The sequence below is a fragment of the Anopheles coluzzii genome, chromosome 3, assembly GCF_943734685.1.
Source record: "Anopheles coluzzii chromosome 3, AcolN3, whole genome shotgun sequence".
Lineage (NCBI taxonomy): Eukaryota > Metazoa > Arthropoda > Insecta > Diptera > Culicidae > Anopheles > Anopheles coluzzii.
Genome location: NC_064671.1, coordinates 48,540,496 through 48,559,648, shown reverse-complemented (window position 1 = coordinate 48,559,648; position 19,153 = coordinate 48,540,496). Strand labels below are relative to the sequence as shown.

The following is a 19,153-nucleotide window of genomic DNA, read 5'->3' as shown; positions in this document are numbered from 1 at the left end:
AACTATTAAAACAAAACATAAACCACAGTTCCACAACTGTGTTGACTAAACCACTAAAAATAGTGGTGGAGTCATGAATGTGCTCAATAGTTCAGAGTAGTTAATGTATTTTCATATTTTTTGCCACGCTATATCGTTAGCGGCATGATTTTCTTTCAGATCCTATCATGTGTCGCACATGCGCTTACACTTCTATGGCTGCACGAAAGAACTGTTTTTATTTACATCCTTTCGTTAGAGAGACAGCAACACACACACACACTCAGGAGCCACTCATATTCGCGTTACAGACTTGCTATTTTCTTCTGCGCGTGTTTTGTGCTACGAACCGCTGGATCCTTCGGCACCGTTCACTCGCCAGGGTGTTGACCTTGTTGAGATTCAATTGCGTAACGTTCCGTTTAATCGCACCATGTTCCGCTTATTGTCAGCTTAAAGCGTTGATCTATCCACCCAGTTCCGTGATATGCGACTATAATCGTGGTGCCGGAAGCTTACTGAACCACTTCAAACTTCATTCGAATTTCGGTATCCTTCAGCACATACATCAGCTCTTCGTCCTTCTGTGAGCGCAGTTCGTCGATCGAAGCTTCCTTAAATCCGGCGTCCTTTGCTGGATCGTCCGGCAGAATGCCTCCATTTCCTATCGGCAGCTGGGGGATTTGCGTACTGAAGCTGAGCCCTATACGCTCCGAATTGCTTGGCGTTACGCCGATGCGTGCCCAAGAGTCGGCACCGAATGGTATGGCCAGTGGGGACGAATGATCAAATGACGCCGCCCGAAAGGGATTTGAAGGACTTCCGAAACCTAAATGGTTCATCGTATCCCGTACGAGCTTGGAGAGGGACGAGTTTTTTGCCGAGTAATACACTAACGCAGCGCCCAGCGTGTGGGCGATGGAGCGCAAACAGCGACACACGTGTTTGCGTATTTCTGAGTCTTGGTTTTGGTAAATGTCGTACTTGCCGCCCACAATAACAATTGGAAAGGGAAACAGCTCTAACGTGCTTAGATCGGGATGCTCTTTACCGATCCGTTGGGCCGTCAGTTCTTTCATCTCTTCGATCTGCCCAGCGACGGCGTGCTTTGCCGTGGCCTGCTTTAACCCATTCAGCACACTTTCGAGATCGGTCCAGAGACGATCCGGTTGCGAAAGATCCAGCATGACAATGCACGAGAACGTCTGCAACCCGTGCGACCGGATGGGCATCTCAATTAGCTGGCTCGAGTTAGCCAAACTGCCCAGCTCCCACACGTTGCATATATTTTTCTGCGCACCCTGTCCCGAAGCCGTTTTGCGGCCAAACGAGTACTCCAGTGCTAGCGTTGGTCTTGGCACGTCATCTCGATCGAGGAATCTATTAATTAATGTCGATTTGCCCTGAAAGTAGCATGGAAAATGTAGTAAAAATGTCCATCATGTACAGTGTACACACTGTGCACACTTCGCTTACCACTCCTTTGCTGCCGAGCACGAAGAGTGTACGTTCCGTAGGGGTAGTAGCTAGCCGCGACTCATTCCTCAGCTGCTCCGTCACCAGCTTGATGGCAATGTCCTGTATTGTTTCTGTAGTATCAACTTCCATCGAGTTTAATTCACTCATGTTTTATCTGTCAGGTATGATAAAAAATCCCGGCTACACTAACAAACGAAAACGCTCTGATAAAGCAAGAGCAAGAGCATCGAGTGCCGTCCTACGGTGACAGTTTGTATTGCACATTTGGCGTTGCCATGAACGACGAATTGTTTGGTAGTGAGAGCGACGATCCGCCATAGTAACGCAAACGGGAATGTGGCGTTTATCGTGTTTGCCGTTGCATTCGTTTTGACAAATGCAACGGATATTTAAATATTTGTCATCTACTTTTTTGGGCCATATTTGCTGTTCATAAATATTCTCTACATCCTTATTTGTGCGAGATAAAAGGAGGCATGTAAACAATATCACTGGTTTCATATTGTTAAACACTGTCAAAAAGAAGCGAATTTCACACCGTTGCAACAAAGACGTGTTTTTGTAGGGGAGTTAGTTTAATAAATCGAATAAAATAAAGCATTACCTGCAAACTGTATCCATAAAATATAGCAAAAATAACTACAATGCATGGTAATATCGTTGATGCATGTGTATTTATTTCCAAAATATGGTTTTATCCTAGGTTGTAAACAGCTTAAAAAGTGGCTAGCTTCAGATGTTTGTTTTAGTGATTAAAGACCACCAGTTTTTTTCCTGAATATTACTGCCCATACACACTAAAATTTCGCATACACTCATTTGCTTTATATATAGATTAACATCAGTTACTTCTGCGTGTTCTCATCTCATCTATCTAGTATTATCTACAAAAAAAAAAAAAACATTGGTCACTACCATTAACGAAAACTAATACGAAAAAAAAACAAATAAACAGATAAACAATCGTTCCTAGCATTTCCTAGCATTTTCATTTCCTGCCACGCGTCCTTCGTAGTTTTGTATTTTATATTGGATGTTGCATGTCTTTCAATTGCATTGATGATTGCATCAGCTAGCAGTTCAGTATGATCGCATGGATCACTCTTACACTAATATCGTTCGTTCCGTCTGCGGCGCACCGTCGTGATGTGCATTAGTAGTGGTTTACGCACTCTACTTTGAATAGGGGTAAGATGACGAACGTTTCATAATCGATGGGTATTGCTGCATTTTTCCTCCTTTCTCTTTCACCTTACGCGTTTGATTGATAGAAAACATTGCACTTCACATTTAGTCACATTTTAGTAGTATTTTAAACAATATCAGCAACGCCTTCAAACGACAATCATATCTTCGTATCTGTAACGTGTAATATCGGTCAAAGTATAAAATGATTTGCGACCAAAATTTCCTGAAGATCCAGCCTATCAAACGATGGTTCAGGTATATCTGTCACAGTTACGTTTCTGAAACCGAACACTAACCGCCACGTTTCGTAGAAAGTAGATTGAGTTTACGAACGAATTGGGTGATGTTTACTGCACGATATGTCGTCGCTAACCGGGGTTGTATTTGTTGCTTCTACATCCCGCACTACCACTACACTACTTTGCCTGTGGTTTATCGGACTTGGTGCCGTTGGAGGGATTTTTCTTCTGTAAACTACGGTACTCCTCAAACAGGTGTTTCATATCAGCCAATGCGCGACAAATTTCCTGCGCGAACCTTTCGGAACTCTGCAATGGAATGGGAAGCGAAACGAAAGATGAGTTTTTCATACAGAAGATCAAAATTTACAACAAAAAAGCGACATTTACCGTTGTTCCACACGATCTTTTCGACGAGATGTGGAAGAAGATAAGATCCTCTCCAGCCACAATATACGACACACCGTACCCATCGTCTGCGACGGGACCAAAGCCGCCACCCGCACTGATACAATTCGGATGCTTCTTCAGGTCCATCTTGGCCGTTTGTCCGTGCGGCGTTTGACTAGTAGATAATCTCCACGGCTCACTCAACACTTCCTGCAGGAAAGGTGAATCGATCTCCAAATACTTGGACACCACGTACAGACAGAATAGATGCCGATCGATACCTTTGCCGCACATTGCATCTTGGTAGCCAAGCTGATGCCGCTCGCAGGCTTCATTCAACAAACGAACACGATCTACGGTCTGCGAAATACGAAGAATGGAAAAGGATAGAAGAAAGTGAGCAAATGTAGAGGATCAAAGATTCAAAAAAGGTTCCAATAACCATTACCGAAACATTGCTGTCGAGCATTGCTTTCACCCAGGCAGCTGATTCAATCGTGCATGGACGAACTGTTTCTGTGCGACCTTCGCGGAACAGCCGGGTCATGGATGCTTCGTAGGTGAGGGAGAATTTCCCAGCGTCCCTGTAGTATGCCAGCTGTAGCGCCATTTGTATGAAGGCATCCGGGGAAAGGCGGCAGGTCTTCATCAATCCCTTGCCGTAAGCATCATGTACCAGAATCCTTAGATCCACATCCTGCCATGTTGGGGAAAATTATTTTGGTAAGCAAACAGGTGGACATTACGCTGCTGTATATTGAACCTTACATTCAGCAGCTTCTGAGCGGCAATGTGTGCCTCGTCGATAGCGACCAGCGCTACTTTATCATTCAGATCCCATGTCAATCGTTTGGGAGTTGGAGGCTCAAACTCAGGAATGCCGACTGTGTTGCCATTTTCATCATATCTATTAAAGCAAGGTGCGTGATCAAATTATGAGAATCGTCGTTCAAAGATGAATCATATAGTTAGCGTTAATTTTGTGTGCAACTAAGCATGCAACGGCAACTACTAGCGTGAAAAGTACTAATTGGAAGCATAGCTAAATCTATATCACAGCAACGTAAAAAAATACTGGCAAATACATTAGTCTTGTATTCAATAAGCCTCATTACACATTTAGAATTTGGATACGATCGGACATTATTGAGACTTCAGGTCTGTTGTTAAGGGGTTACTATTTCAGAAATGTTAAAACAGAAAACAAAACTATATAAGATTAATCTATACCAATTTGCATTCATGGAGAATGTGTAAAAGCAGCATCATCAAAAGCCATTTCATTAAAGATGAACCGTATTTTTTTCTTCTGGTTATACTAAATGTTATAGAACGAATCCTTTCGTTAGGGAGATATTAGTTTGGTTATGACACGTGTTTCAGTCATGCTACACATAACAGTGTAGAAAGCCTAAAGGTATGTTACACAATCGTCAATGTGTTTGGGTTTGTCAGGATGGTCCTTATACTAAAAACCATTACCGTTTATTGGTTGCCTCGTCAGCGACAATATTTTCCCAAACATGTGCCATAACAGGTGCATCAGCCCTGGTGGAATACAAAAGTCAGTAGAACAATAGTAGTAGTCACGTGGATAGTTTGAAGAAAAGATTGCTTGAGATGGTATGTTCATGGACCGAAAAGAGAGAATTTGGGAGCAGTAGGATACAAAATAGCTTGATTGTGTTATGTACAGTTCTGTGCAGTATGGATGTCGCCGGTTCCCAGATGTTTCCCAAATAAACGGTTGAGATAATCCTACTTTCTCGCTTCTTGTTGATTTAACTATTAAAAAGGGTTGTGAAACCATCACCTGCAAATAAGGTATCATAACGTGTATACAAAATTGGAATATTGTTTCCCATGTCTTGATAAAGTATAACCTGTTCAACGGATAACCGATGATGCACTAACGCAGCCAAATGGAGTAACTAAAGCGTGATGATATTATCTATTTACAACAATAATGTCGTGGATCGAATGATTATTTCCGCCAGCAGAAACCAAAAGCAATTATCACCATTTTCATTCTGAACAGTACGTGCAATAATGTTCGTCCAGGAACCACATCCCTGAGAAGGGACCTTCTTTTCAACCAATACCTTTATAATAACTATGTACAGAAGCAGAACAGTAAGAAAAGCAGAGAGTAATAATATAGCAAACGTTGTACACTTTACCGCTGCTCGGTTTCTCCCATGATCAACATTTCCCAAATGTGCGACATAACTGCTGCATCCGCCCTGTAAGAGTACGATGACAAATTGGAACGCGGCCAAACGCATACATGTGAATTGGCGTATTGATGAAGTCGCGAATCGGTTCACATGATGATGGTACATGTTCGATATTTGACACGAGTAATGTTTGCAATTCGTATTATGCCGTGGAAACATTTATAATGGATTTTACAACCGATTTGTGTGTTTCACGACGTATTGGACCGTTCATTGTAGATGTTGATTTTAACATAAATATGAAATTTAAAAGAAAATAAAGAGACATGTACATAAAGATGTTGTATACAGGGTGGAGAGCACGTTGTTTTGCTCATAAGCAATGGGAGTCGTGTTGTGAACTGAGTTGAAATGTACTGAGAAGAATGACGAGTGTAGAACACGTTTTAAACTCCATCGATGAAACCGAGTAGAATGTTCCCTTTGCTCCCATAATCTCCAGTTCCGAATTGTAGTTCTTATCGGTCAAAGGTGAGTGATCCTGGAAATAAATATCAACCGTGCAACTTACCACGTATGTTCAGCGTTGAATCCGATCTGCAAATGTAAATGAACAATTAAATAAACACAAATAACACAATTAAATCAAACCATTAAAAAAAACTGCTCGTGTCACCCACACACGCACTTACCCTTCCATTGCTTCCTACGCACACGGTAAAACTTTTGTCGAACCAGCGATCGTGTCCATTACCGTGTAGCAGATAGCGTCCGAACTGGTCCAACTTTTCCGGGTGAGCTAGATCAAACTCGAATGGTTTCTCATCGAGAGATAGCACGAATGCAGCACTTTCGACGGTATGCAGCGATGTGCGGTTCACTCCCTTCGCGAACACGGTTTGCCGTATCTGTGCCCATTTGGTGCGATCTCCAGCGGTCAGCGAAGCCAGCAGCTCTTCGCCTGGTTGTGGTTTTTCTTCGCTTTGCTGCAAAATGTGTTCGATCTGAATTTGCAGTTCACACGGGCGCAGCAGACGGCCATTGTGATAGATGATAACTTTGTAATAACAGCCACGGTACAATACGACGATGTGATTCGAGTCCTGATAGTGAATGATCTTATCGGTCTCTACGCCAGGGGCACGTACGGTGTTGAAGATGCGTTCATACTGCCACGAACACAGCGGCACCAAACCTTGTACTAGGATCTGCAAAGACATTGAAAAGTTGAAATATTATATATGCATTGTCAAATTTTAAAATTATGACCACTTTGTAGCGCATTTACTTACCGGTTCCAGCTCTTGGCGTTCGACAGTGCGGCGGAACTGTAGCAACAGGTTTACCACACTGGCGGCTCTAGCACTCTGGACCTTGGTCGGGTGCATGAAGATCGCATCGATACCGTAGAAGTTGCTGTTCACCATTAGTGCGCCACGGCCTCGCAGGTAGACGTACTCTTCCCACCAATCCGACACGTAGTTGGTCGACCACCAGCTCTTGAGGAACAGATATCGCTGCAGTTTGGTCGAGATGCCTTGCTCAAATTCTTTCGCTAGTCGCTCCATACGATTGTAGTTGGAATCGTCTAGCAGAGGTCGAACCGAGCGCAGATAGCGCTGCATCGTATCTTGCACACTTGGCAACGGTAGCCTCGGAAGCGATCCTTGGAAGCTGTACAGACCGGGCTTATTCCAGGTGGCAAGCACTTTCACGAACAATCCCCATAGGCGAGTCTGTTTGAAGCATATAATAAATGCAATGCCAGATGTTAGTAGTATCAACCATTCAATGCTTATTTAGATCTACAGCTTACCTGCAAGGAAACTCTACTGCCTGGGGCACGCTTCTCGTACATCCATCCCTTGTACATGAGCAACAGTTTCAGTGAGTATCGCATCGTGTAGCAAATCGATAGCCAAACGATTAACCCAGCTAGTGAGCATGCCGTCAGCTGCCATTGCAATGAATCGCTGGAAAAAGGAGGAAAAACGTATCGATTATGTTCTCTACTTTAATAATATGCATCTATCTCGCCGGGCAATAAACCTACCCTGGTAAAACTGATAGCCATTTGTTCACTAGGTCGAATGGTACGTGCCGTTGTGTAAAATGTAACCCCACCGCTATCGCTATCACCAGCCACAGGCTTTGTAGATGGGCCGGATAGACGCCGTTGCGTACCCCAGTCTGAAAAACGCATACCATGGTTAATAGTTGGTATTGTAAAAATTATTGATCCTGCTCGGACTTACCCGGAATCGAGCCAACCGTTTCTTCCACGATCGCACACCCGACTGCCAGACGAGGTCCAGCACCTCGCGATCATAGTTAATGTCCCATCCTTCGTGAGTGATTGAGAACGAGAATGCAACAGCTGAATGTGCTTCAGCCATCGCACCGGCTGCACGTTACCGGTATAAACACGCAGCAATAGTCGATCACAATGCGTAGACCCTGCAACACGGCCTCTCTTATAGCTCAACTTCCAACCTTCAGGCGGGATACGTATTGGTGATTGTAGTTGCTGCCTCTCTAGTCAATCACAACCGTGCACACTCCGTTGTAGAAATTCAACGATTGCGGTGATATGTCAATGCTGATAAAAATGTTCGAATCTCACTGAAAAGACACCAGAAAAAAAAAACAATCAAAAAGGGGATTTTAAACACAACTCATATCAAAATAGGTCACCGGGCACACGATTAGGTAGGCACACGATTCACTCCGTTTTGCTTTCTAACAGTACAGTACATAGTATAGTGGGTTGTTTACGTTGATAATTTCCGACTCGCGGGCACTGGGCAATGTTATCAGTTACGCCAAGAAAAAGGGCGGTCTTACAATGCTGACAACCGGTTCCAGATAAATGGAAGGTACGAAAAGTTAACAGTCACGATGCTGCCTATTTCCCACCCACCGGTGCTACCGGGTGGCGTAGAGATTGAAGGTTAACAATCTTTCACATTCATTAGTGTTTCAGGCGATAGTGTGTAGGGTACCACTTCAGTGTCAGTTTCCTATACAATTCACTTATTTTCATTAGGTGCATATGGTACCGAACAAGGGGGTTTAGCTCAGCTTATTCAACTCATTATAAGCGCATTTATACAAAACTATCCCTGTCTGCGTTATTGTTACATAGAATCAAAAATAAATAATTTTGGTATCTTCTAAGTACTGAATTATGTTATTTTCAGTAAAAAGACATAAATTCTAGTTATTTTCTGTAACACCTTCAACCTGCAACGAATACGAATGAAGAATAAAGACGTTACACATAGTTGCTTAACAGCGAACTTTGTTTACAACTGTAATTGAAGTGGCCTCGTGAGCATCACGTTTGTAACAGTTGGAGTGCCCTTGTGGAGCGTGTCCACTCTATTAATCAACAAACCATTTTGATAAGAGGGCAGTTTCTATGCCTGCGTGCAGTACTACGGGTGAAAACATCAATCTTTCAATGGTTCTAAAGTGCAGTAAACAAAAACAAACATCGTCCCAATGTTTCATTCATCTTTGTTTGGGGCTAAATGAGAATCGCACCAATATTGTGTATGTGTGTGGCACCTCTGGCAATGCGAAGTAACCTGCCCCAAAAGGTGTGCGTCTTTCACATCGTTGGCAACTTTCGATTCAGTTGCAAAATCATCACTTCCAGTGACCTTGAGCTCAAAGGCTGCCTCTGTCTGCCTGCCTGACTGCCTGCCTGCCCACTCGAAATGCCTACCACTGGGCAACATCACGTTGCCGGGCGAACGAACGCAACGTACCAATCTTTCCAATGCCATGGCGTCGGTTACGAAACGGCGGCGATACGATTTGAAGAAACAAAACTCACACATAACGGAGAGCGCGCATATTATTCGATTCGTTTGCGCCTGACATTGAAAATCCCACCACCAAACGGTGGTTTTGCTTGGTGTTTTTGGTGGCTGCTCCAAATTAACACAGGTTTTGGAGCAGTGGAAAACTGCACGACCACCATCACCACCAACTCTGCGTGCGCGGAGGAGTAAATCTCTGGGGAAAATGGAAACACTAGAAAAACAACACGCTGTTGCATAGATGGTTGGTTAGGAAGGTACGGTTATTCCGACGTGCAGCCCACAAATCATGAACGACTGGCCTATGGACTGGCTTGCTGTGTCGCGTACTGCCGGATTTTCTTGAGCGAGAGAGACAGCGATAATACACCTTGGCATGCCACGCCAAGCTAGTTAAGAGGTAACAGTAAACTTTCCACTTTCCATTTGGCTCGTTTTGGAGGGCTTTGTTTAGGACAAGCGCACCGAACACGGAAGAGCGGTGTGAAGGTGAAGAGATCATCTATTTCCATTTCGTATTATTAGCGCTACAAATACCCATTAAAACTTGAATCTTGACCAGCACCGTCGGTCATATAAACTAATGAAGACGGCATTTAAGCTGCGCCAACCGGCAAGTAAACACACGGACTAGATTCTAATGAGGAAGTAATCGATTCTATCATTATCACTGCCAGCTTGACACTAGACTCTCCCCCATGGCAATTGTGGATGACCTGTTGCACCTCGCCATTCGGTGTGGTGACTTGTTGTTACCTTACCCAGCCCTTAAGGTCATCCAGTTCGGTTTCAGGTAAAACACCCAACAGCAAGCGGTACCTTTCCCCCTCTAAAGCTACTTTCAATTGGGTGGGCCAGTTTGTGGTTTGATTTTAGCTGGCGATCACGATCTTAACGATCACTTTGGTGGTGGTACACTGCTTTGGGATCGTCATTCGCCTCAAATTTCCTCGTAACAGCTGGCTTTGTGTACCATTACCATGTTTCGAAACGAAAATTGCCTACAAAGCCAGATTGAACACTGAAAGAGTTCGCCCAATCACTGACTGATCGGTCTCTAGCGGGGTTTTGCAGTCAAAGTAGACACGAAAAGTCCAGCATCCACTCACTTCTCTACCACCGAAAACTCTGTCACACAGTGTTACTCGATCGTTACACTTCAACCTATGGGAAAAGGGAACAGTAGCTGCGGCATCATATCTCTTCTACTGTTGTGGAAGGTCAGCTTGCAGCAATAGTGATTTGAGATACTTTGAATGCAAATGCCGCGCACGGAAAACGCATTACAATGGCGTTTTATATGTATGTATGGTGAGGTCACGTTATAAATGTTAAACGAAGGGGTTTCACACACTACCGTTATCAGCTGCCTTGCTTTTTGCTGCGTTCCGAATGCGTATAGCAGCTACTCACAAACGTAGATCACTGAGAGGCTGGCCTGGTGCTTGCCGATTGATACGCGCGAACCGAATAGACGACACTAACCATGCGTACTGGCTGGCCAGTGACCGACGACTGACACTGGGTGCTGTCATGAGCTTCGTCCACCCGAGGCCCGTGCGCTTGGGCTTGGGAGTGGTGGGGAACTGCGCCCTCCGCACGCGTGTGTTCTACGTCACGCACCTTTGTGTTTTGACGTGTTTTGGTTCCGACCACTCTATCTAGTCGTGGTGTTGGTGGGATGTGGCGATGTGTGCCTTTGCGCTGTTGCGCTTTTTGTCAAGCGTGTGTGAAGATGTGTTTGCAAGACGTTCCAAAGGGGATATGAATGGTGCCAAAGAAGAAGCAGAACTGGAATAATGGTGATCTTCTCTCGGGGTGTGTGTGTGTGTGCGTTAGGGAAGGAAGGGTCAAACAGGAGGCAAGGAGGCATGGCTCTGTAAATAACGAACGCAATTGGATTTGGTTGCTTCACGAGCACGGGTCGGTGCTTGATATTGGCAAGCATCATTTTGACCTTTGATCATTAGCCGGCAGCATTCAGGATAGCGAAGCGAGCAAATGTCCCACACAAAAATGTCGCGTCTAGCAATCCCCATTAATCCACGATTAACGAACGCTAAGCTTTGGACACCTGAGGGAAACCATGCGTCATGATTTATTAAAAAAAAAAAGATAATCGGTTCGGTTCAATGTCTCATTTAGCGCTTAAAAACTTCACCTTTGGACGGCGGACCGGAAAACCCGGCACCTTACATGAAGCGTTTGTGTACATTTTGCGATGCGTGGAACAGTATTTTGGTGTTCGAGTATCAAACAAATCAACGAAAACATATAAACTCGGCCCCAAAACGGATTCGCAACGGTGACGTAAATGAAGAGGGGGAAGGCCAGTACAAAGTCCAACTCCCGGCGCAATCGGCGTTGCGCCGTAGGCAGCCGATAGTGAAGCACGCGCAGCCACTGCCCTAGGAGTTCCGGCAGCAGCACTACGACACACAAACAGGGCGGCTCGCGACACTCTGCCACCACCATCAGCGTTAGCCGGTGGATTATGATGATTATATACAGCACAGGGAGAAGCGTTTCGAACAACGCTAGAATTTGCTGCGTCTCCTTCTCTTTCTCTGTCCGTCTCTCTAATTTTACACGCCAGTAGTTGAAGATATTTGAGCATAAATGTTTTCCTGACAGCTTGCGGATCTTCTAGAGGCGAGCAAAACTAAAATAAAAATCGAACAGAACAGAGCGATCATTGGTGGCGTTTACGGCAACACACATAGCGTTTGCGCGGTTATCGCAATACAGTTGCTGCCCCATTCAATGCCGCGGAAGCTTCGTTTTCTGCAGTGTAATCTTTTCGTAACTCCTCTGTATTCTCAGCCAGATTGAACCGGTTACTAAATCCAACCCCTGGAACGAGGAAGTGATAAGTGCCGCGGGATTTCGGGACATGCTCACTTATCGGTGGATAGATGTGTTAGCGAGGCCACGTAACCACAAACCAACACCACACATGTCGCACAGCTGAAGATGAGCCTGACTGCTGTTAAAAATATAGCAAAAGTAGTTCTCGATTTGGTTTGATAATGCAGTTGGTTTAATGGAGATTTTTATTGAGAAATTGTAAAATATTGACCTTAAAGTCCATCCGGTTTGGGCAATAAACTGATAGCATCTTTGCTAATTAAAGCGATACAAAAGGAAACCGTACAATTAGAAATCTATCATATGACTTTGCTTCTATTTATTTATTTTTTACTTGTCAGGAATCAATTGAACACATAGTTCGATAGCATTGTCTATTGCTGGTTTGTCCACGTTTTTGACTTCTTATCCCAAGTTTGGGTTTAGAGCTTTTGCAATTAATTTATTAAAACGCAGCACATTGACCAGAATTCTCTAGGTCTAAGTTTCGAAAATATTGCGTGTGTTACATTAGAGCACCTTGCATAATGCTTATCGAAGGAACGCACTTTACACTGTATGTTTTATCTAAAACCCACCGCCCTTAACACAATAACCTTCGCTAATAATCCATGTCACGGGTTCCACTGCTCCACCAAGCCAAAGACAATTCCGACTAGATAAACCTGACAAGGAGCGTGTGACGTTGGCATTGATTTAGAAGCGTCAACAAGGTAACTTACAATTCCACAAAAGATATATTGATAAGCGATTCTATGCAGTGCTTTGCGCTGCAAATCCTTTCATAATTCGGTTGCAAGCCTAGCATTAGATGTGCCATTTGATCATTGGTGGTCGGGCCCAACTTAATCGTTCTATTTCGTGTGCTCAAAGACAGTACAATTGATTTACAATCCACCATCATTCGCCATCGTCCGAATGCGAATGGAAGAATGACCTTTGGAGTAGGGTTGTGTGCGGGAAGCGAAATGGCATTCGCTACTTGCATAGATTGAGCGAAATAAATTACAACAATCAACAGCGAGAAGCGATTCAGCGGTAGATCGCGATCGGAGGAATTGCACTGGGCGGAGGCATTTCCATGTTAAAACCAGTTTGCTGCATCTCGTCCCGTATCGAATTAAAAAAAAATCCCCTTTCCACCGTCAATAGGGGGTACTCTAATAGTAGATGCAGCGGTGCAACAGTTTGTTTGCCGGATCAGCTGCAATTTTTGTTGCGCGTGTGGAATGTCCGCCAGCAGCCTGCCTGCTTGCACTTGCATCGGCACGAATAGGTTGACGCAGCAGCTAGATAGATTCAACGATCTGACGACCTCGAAAGGCTGTGGCTAGGCGGACACACACATATGGCCAGGTATGGGGCTGATGGAGCATTGGTCCATTGGCGACGGATGTTGTTTTGTTTGCCGCAGTTTCATACTCGTGGCGTGCCTTTTCCATGCGTTCGTTCGTGCGAGTGTTTGTGAGCGGCTGAGCTGTTCTTCAGCATTGTACGCACTGCCACTGCCGATTGTCTACGGGGAAGAGGACTTTGACCGATGAGAAAACGCCGCGCTTGTGGTCACGATGGCTTTTTTTGTGTTGTTATTTTTTACCATTGCATAACAAACTTCTTTTCAAGTTTGAAAGGGGGGATGTGCATTCGTTTTGGCTTGCATTCGATCGCTTAGCGGCAGCGATATTGTTTAAATCAAATGACAATGAAATAGACAAATAAAAACAAATATCCGATTAATATTTTAAGATCTAATTGGAGTAGTAGTCTTAGTAATATAATTGAGCTTTCTCGATTTTTGTTGGGAATGTAAATGATACAATATAATCATAATAATTCATACTGTTCCTGACTACAAAGAAGCAAACAAGCGTGCAAAGATAAAAATATTATTTTCCTAAAATTATAATAAATCAGGGTTTCAAACCATGAGGTTCGATTTGCATTTAGTTTGGATTTAAAATCATTTAGTACCTAAGATTAATTAACTTATAGGATTGAGACATTTATTAGCTTTTGGTGATATTTCTCAAACCTTCTTTAGGAGTTTAGCTAACGGTCGTGGTGTTAAGTCGACAGTTTATGTCGCAATTCGTTCAGCCGACGATTTCTATTTATTTACAAATCGACAACCTGAGGCAAACGATAAGGCCGACTTTTCGAACGATGCATTACTAGTAATGGCTCCTGCTTATGAATCCAATAGTTTCAATTCTTCAAATTCATTCACTCATAGCCATTCATATATATGTTTTTTATTTACGTGGAATGACTATTGCCAATTGATGAGTGGCAGTTAAAATGATTTAATTTGCAAACAAACGTTTTTTAAATCATTTTTCCATGAATCACGATAGTGCAACACGCCGTCGTCGAACACGTTTTGCTATGTTTACTGCTACGCACCATTGTGAATGTGTGTGTGTGTGTGTGTGCGTAAGCTCACAGGAGCATACTCACACATGTGCATTTGCGAGCGAGCACGAAATGCAAAAGTAGGTCAGTGTGAAAAACGAAACCAAACAAACGGGAATGCCGACTGGCAAGGACGAACGGGAAACGTGTTTATGCTTCATACACGCCAATGGCTGTTCTTTACGGTCACCCTTTTGTTTACTGTCTATTACACTAGCTTTTTCCTTGCCTTTTTTGTTATTACACTCTCAAAACAACTAGGCGGGTAATAGGTGTATGCAGTGCAGGAATGCTTGACGCACCATTGGAGTGAGATAGTTAACAGCAACCTGCGCCTGAATAAAGGATATCCGTTTACGATCTGTTGCGGCGACTCGTTCGTCATAACTAGTGGCGACGTTCAAAGGTTCTTTCTATTTTTAGTCACACTTACTTCGGTACCACCCACCCGCTGCCGTGGCTCCACTCTATTGCAGTACCGTTGCTTTCGTGCACGAACAACACCTATTCACTCGTCGCTCTTGTGCCGTATTAGCACACACAAAAAAAAGACTACTCAATCCCGTATCGGATTGACCACTGATAAATGTTTATTAAATCGTTTACAGCATAAACACACTTTTCTAATTACGCGTAGTTTGATTCGCTTAATTCAATTACCATCACACATTGGTTACGCAAAGCAAACACGACTGAAAACAGAGAAAACGGAACTCCGACTACGAACCGCCTTCAGGTTTATTATGTTGCTGTGTGTTATAGCGGGTACGGCCATTCTGCACATTTTGACAGCAACGTGCTTGACGTAAAAGGTACACGGCACATCTCGATAATTTCTGCTTCTTGCTGTGCACAAACGATATGTTTTGTGTTTTGAACAATATAATTGCGTAAAGAAAATGTACGCACATTTTTGATATGGGACACCAAATGCCGATAAAATAACAGGAAATATATTTGTTAACGTACATAACGGAAAAGGTAGGAACAATTTGAACACCTTGTTCGTACCAAGGTAAACATGGTTGTTGAATTTATGTTTGTTGCACAAATACAAAACACTATGATATTTTGCAAGAAAAATATGAGGAAAAAATAGAAATTACAATGCGTAGGACAAAAAACATCGAAAGTATGTGGTTGCATCAATCGAACCCAAAAATAAAAAGATTGCAGCAGTTGAACGGCATGTCATGTAGTACAATGCGTTTGCCACTAGAGTGCGCTGCGTGCGGGATGGGCCTGAACGTCACTGAAGTTTCCGGTTGCGGCTTCTCTTTCCCTCTCTTTTCGGGTTGTCGCTAACGTCAACAACACGCACGTTACCGAGCCGTAGTGAAATTTCCTCTTTATTCTTTGCATTTTACCGCTAAAGTACGTAAATTCTGCACCACAAGCGAGCGAACATGCCGGACTAATGTGCCGTACGTTCTTCCATCCACAGAATGCCGCAGGAAATCAAGGAAGTGAAAGATTTTCTCATCAAGGCCCGCAGGAAGGATGCGCGTGCCGTCAAGATAAAGAAGAACGAGACCAACACCAAGTTCAAGATCCGCTGCTCCCGTTACCTGTACACGCTGGTGGTTAAGGACATGGAGAAGGCAGAAAAGCTAAAGCAATCGCTGCCCCCAGGCCTGCAGGTTAAGGAAGTGAAGTGAGCTGGCGGAGACGCTTGGAGCTGCTGTCCCTCCCCGTTCCCATCCCGTTCCCAGCGTATGTTGTGTGACGGTTGGAGGGGGGCGGATTCCGGCTGACGTTTCGACCCGGTGGTCGTTTTGCACGGCCTCGCGTGAAGTAATGTGGTGTTTCGTTCATATACTCTGTGTTTTCAACTGCGCATAGAACGTACAATGTGCTCGAGTTGGCCAATAGTTTAATGTGTGTGGCTGTGAATAAAGAGTATGTGACGAAATATGATGGAACTATTGTTGGTTTGGTCGTGTTCTGTTTTCCCTCTTCCCTCCACTTTCCAGGGAAGCAAACGGTAAGGTGGTGGATACTGGTTAAAGTTGCCGGTAGATAGATTCATTGAAATTGGGCTATTTCAAACGTTGAAGGACTGACTGTCATCATTTACCGGCTGAAATGAACAACATTCGTTGTGCGTGTGTTTGTGTCAAGTTTCGTGGAAATTGAGGCAGAAGAGAATCATTTCATGAGCATTTTTGGCGGTAGCATCTGTATCTTCATATGTTACAACTTCAATCGCGGTGCATTTTTTCCTCGGAAAATTTAAAAAAAGAAATAGTGTTCCTGCTATCTGCATCCACTCATAACGTAAGCAGTGGTAGCTTTAATGGTACGCGGATTAAGCAGTCGCGCGGCCCCCATCAATTTAAAGGCTCGAAGGATTGTAAGAACACCATACATTTTAACGAAGGCACTCGAAGTCCATCCGCCACTGCTAGTAAGCGGATCCATAATCTACTAGCAAACGTTTTAACTTGTCTCTTGTTCATTTTATCTTTCAGAAAAGAAAAAAAACATAGAAATATCCATAGTATTGAAAAACTGATAGCTTTATGCACAGAATATTGCTAACACAGGTTTGATCTTGCTGGATTACCTAGTACCAGCTAATACTGCCACTGCTGGATGAACTGTATGAAAAGGAGTAATAACGGAATGAATATTAAAACCAAATTCTAGAAATAGATAACAAAGCACAAAGCACGTTTTTCATACAGCCTCAAGTGTCCCAGATTGGGCTGTGTTCGTGGTGAGATATTTAATGAACCCATCCCCCACGCATTTGGACGGGTCGGGTCAGTGAGGGTTCAAATTTTGATCCCCATCAGGATTGCATCCGAAACGGATCCATCATATAATTTTTTAATTAAAGATGGGTCGGAAAATCTTTTTTTATACTTTTGGTTGGGTCAAAATTCCCCACTGGCATATGCTGCTGCGATTAATGCAATGAATGAGTTCAAAGTGAGAAGAATGTTGATAGGTTTAAACACCGACAAAAAAACTTTTCCCTTTTGCTCAACATATCAACGGATCATCTTTTTGATTAATATTTATGATACTGGGCGGTAGTGAAATGGATTGATTTTTTTTAAAGATGAAATGAAAATTGAAATTCTTTGCCAAAATCATTCATCAAACCGAGGGTGTAGAGCAGGGGTCTCCAAACTACGGCCCGCGGGCCGCATGCGGCCCTCAAGAGCTTTTAAGGCGGCCCACAATGACTTTGCCAGAGTTAATATAAATATTAAGTTATTATGACTTTTTCAAATAAAATTGTATTTTTTACTTTTCTTAGACAAAAATCAAGCTTTAGTAACACGAAACTGTACAAGTATCGTTAGTATTTTGTTATAAAAACGAGATTTAAACGTTCACTCATCAGTTATAGGTAGCATCAAATGGCCCTCAACATATTTTTTTTTGAAGCAATGCGGCCCGCGAGCTGAATAGATTGGAGGACCCTGGTGTAGAGCGTCTGGTGTGAAAAAGATTCATTATGCGCCCAGAACCATAGTGTTGCTGTGCTTTTGCATTTTTTGTGTGTTTAAATTAAAAGCATTATAAGGTTGGTAGCCATTTAATAACACCAAATATACTTTACTATAGGCATTGCCATGCGTGGCACCAGGATGAAGGATTCAGAAGTTTACTTATTAAATAAAGATAAGTCTATGCAGATCATAGCATACGCTGATGATCTACACTAGTGGTGGGTCATACGATTAATTTCACGATCTGACCCGGAGTCAGGTGCGAGCCAGTCGAAATCGATTTCGCCCCGTGGGTGCAGCGGGTGCGATAGGTCGTAGTCGGAATCAAATCCGACCCGCGGGTGCAACGAGTTCGGCGAGGGGGCACCCATGGGTCGGAGTCGCTTATGCTTTCTTGCCCCTACCGTAGTCGTTGCCCCTACTGAACCTACTTGTGCCTTTCGTGTCGACCCGAACGACTCCGGGTCGCTTACGGATGGCTCCGACCCGATAGGTTCGGGTCGACCCGCCCATCACTATTCTACACAGTAGTGATGGGAGAAATGAAGATTTCGTCGGAATCGATTCCGGCTTGCTCCGAAGTTTTCTGGAATCGGCTCCGGAATTGGTTCCGGGATCTGCTCCGAAATCGCAATTGGCTCCAAAATCAGAATTGCCTTCGAAACGGAGTCGGTTTTGGCTTCCCCATGGCAATAGGCGTTTGGGTCCAATGATGCTAAGTATTAATAGCCGCAAAAAATATAATTTACTTGTAAATGATTCATTCTCATGGAGATTCCCGGACTGATTTCGCTTCTGAAACTTTTTACTTCAATTAAAGAACTAATTCTTATTCCGCAGCTAATTCATGATTCCGACGTCTGAAGTCAATCCTGATTTCGTTACCGGAGCAAATTGCGTTTCCCACCTCGATTCCGATTCCGGAGCCAATTCCGATCCCGTAATCACGGAATCGACTTCAGAATCGGAATCGGCTCCGTTGAACGTCTCCGGAGCTCCGATTCCAGAAGCGGAAAAAAAACTTCGGACTCAACGACTCCGAGTCTGGATCAATCCGGATCACTTTGGATCAGTCCGGATCAGTCCGGATCAATCCGAATCAGTCCAGATCGGTCCTCAGATCAGTCCGG

At 43.7% G+C, this 19,153-nt stretch overlaps 3 protein-coding genes across 7 annotated transcripts; 1 reads left to right on the top strand and 2 right to left on the bottom strand.

Moving 5' to 3' along the window:
* Positions 1–190: 190 nt before the first annotated feature.
* On the bottom strand, positions 191–2,020 carry LOC120955267 (cytoplasmic dynein 2 light intermediate chain 1). The gene is made up of 2 exons (XM_040375979.2): positions 1,456–2,020; positions 191–1,382 (listed from the first exon to the last, which is right to left on the bottom strand). The coding sequence occupies exons 1-2, from the start codon at positions 1,603–1,605 to the stop codon at positions 495–497; spliced, it is 1,038 nt and encodes a 345-aa protein (XP_040231913.2). The 5' UTR covers positions 1,606–2,020; the 3' UTR covers positions 191–494.
* A 93-nt stretch (positions 2,021–2,113) lies between these two features.
* LOC120955266 (carnitine O-palmitoyltransferase 1, liver isoform) lies at positions 2,114–15,294 on the bottom strand. Of its 5 annotated transcripts, none has more exons than XM_040375974.2 (12): positions 14,993–15,294; positions 7,708–8,074; positions 7,506–7,642; positions 7,269–7,425; positions 6,745–7,188; positions 6,145–6,660; positions 6,024–6,049; positions 4,758–4,823; positions 4,044–4,182; positions 3,724–3,972; positions 3,276–3,635; positions 2,114–3,194 (listed from the first exon to the last, which is right to left on the bottom strand). In XM_040375974.2, exons 2-12 carry the CDS (start codon positions 7,846–7,848, stop codon positions 3,063–3,065), a joined length of 2,367 nt encoding a protein of 788 aa, XP_040231908.1. In that variant the 5' UTR covers positions 7,849–8,074; positions 14,993–15,294; the 3' UTR covers positions 2,114–3,062. The 5 variants fall into 5 exon arrangements, with proteins under 5 accessions (XP_040231908.1, XP_040231911.1, XP_040231910.1 ...); XM_040375977.2 differs by lacking the exons at positions 4,758–4,823; positions 14,993–15,294 and adding exons at positions 5,456–5,518; positions 10,637–10,851; XM_040375976.2 differs by lacking the exon at positions 14,993–15,294 and adding an exon at positions 10,634–10,850.
* Positions 15,295–15,808: 514 nt separating this feature from the next.
* Positions 15,809–16,481, top strand: LOC120958523 (60S ribosomal protein L38). Its single transcript, XM_040381393.2, has 2 exons — positions 15,809–15,933; positions 16,004–16,481. The coding sequence occupies exon 2, from the start codon at positions 16,005–16,007 to the stop codon at positions 16,215–16,217; it is 213 nt and encodes a 70-aa protein (XP_040237327.1). The 5' UTR covers positions 15,809–15,933; position 16,004; the 3' UTR covers positions 16,218–16,481.
* Positions 16,482–19,153: the final 2,672 nt, after the last annotated feature.

What these genes read in the sequence shown, in the direction of transcription:
- LOC120958523 (XM_040381393.2), top strand. Translation starts at nt 16,005, where the DNA reads ATGCCGCAGGAAATCAAGGAAGTGAAAGATTTTCTCATCAAGGCCCGC.
- LOC120955267 (XM_040375979.2), bottom strand. Translation starts at nt 1,605, where the DNA reads ATGAGTGAATTAAACTCGATGGAAGTTGATACTACAGAAACAATACAG. An exon ending in TGCTCGGCAGCAAAGGAGTG is followed by an intron (nt 1,383 to 1,455) that starts GTAAGCGAAGTG and finishes TGCTACTTTCAG; the next exon opens with GGCAAATCGACATTAATTAA.
- LOC120955266 (XM_040375974.2), bottom strand. Translation starts at nt 7,848, where the DNA reads ATGGCTGAAGCACATTCAGCTGTTGCATTCTCGTTCTCAATCACTCAC. An exon ending in GACGAGGCAACCAATAAACG is followed by an intron (nt 4,183 to 4,757) that starts GTAATGGTTTTT and finishes TTGCTTTAATAG; the next exon opens with ATATGATGAAAATGGCAACA. An exon ending in TGCTCGACAGCAATGTTTCG is followed by an intron (nt 3,636 to 3,723) that starts GTAATGGTTATT and finishes CGTATTTCGCAG; the next exon opens with ACCGTAGATCGTGTTCGTTT.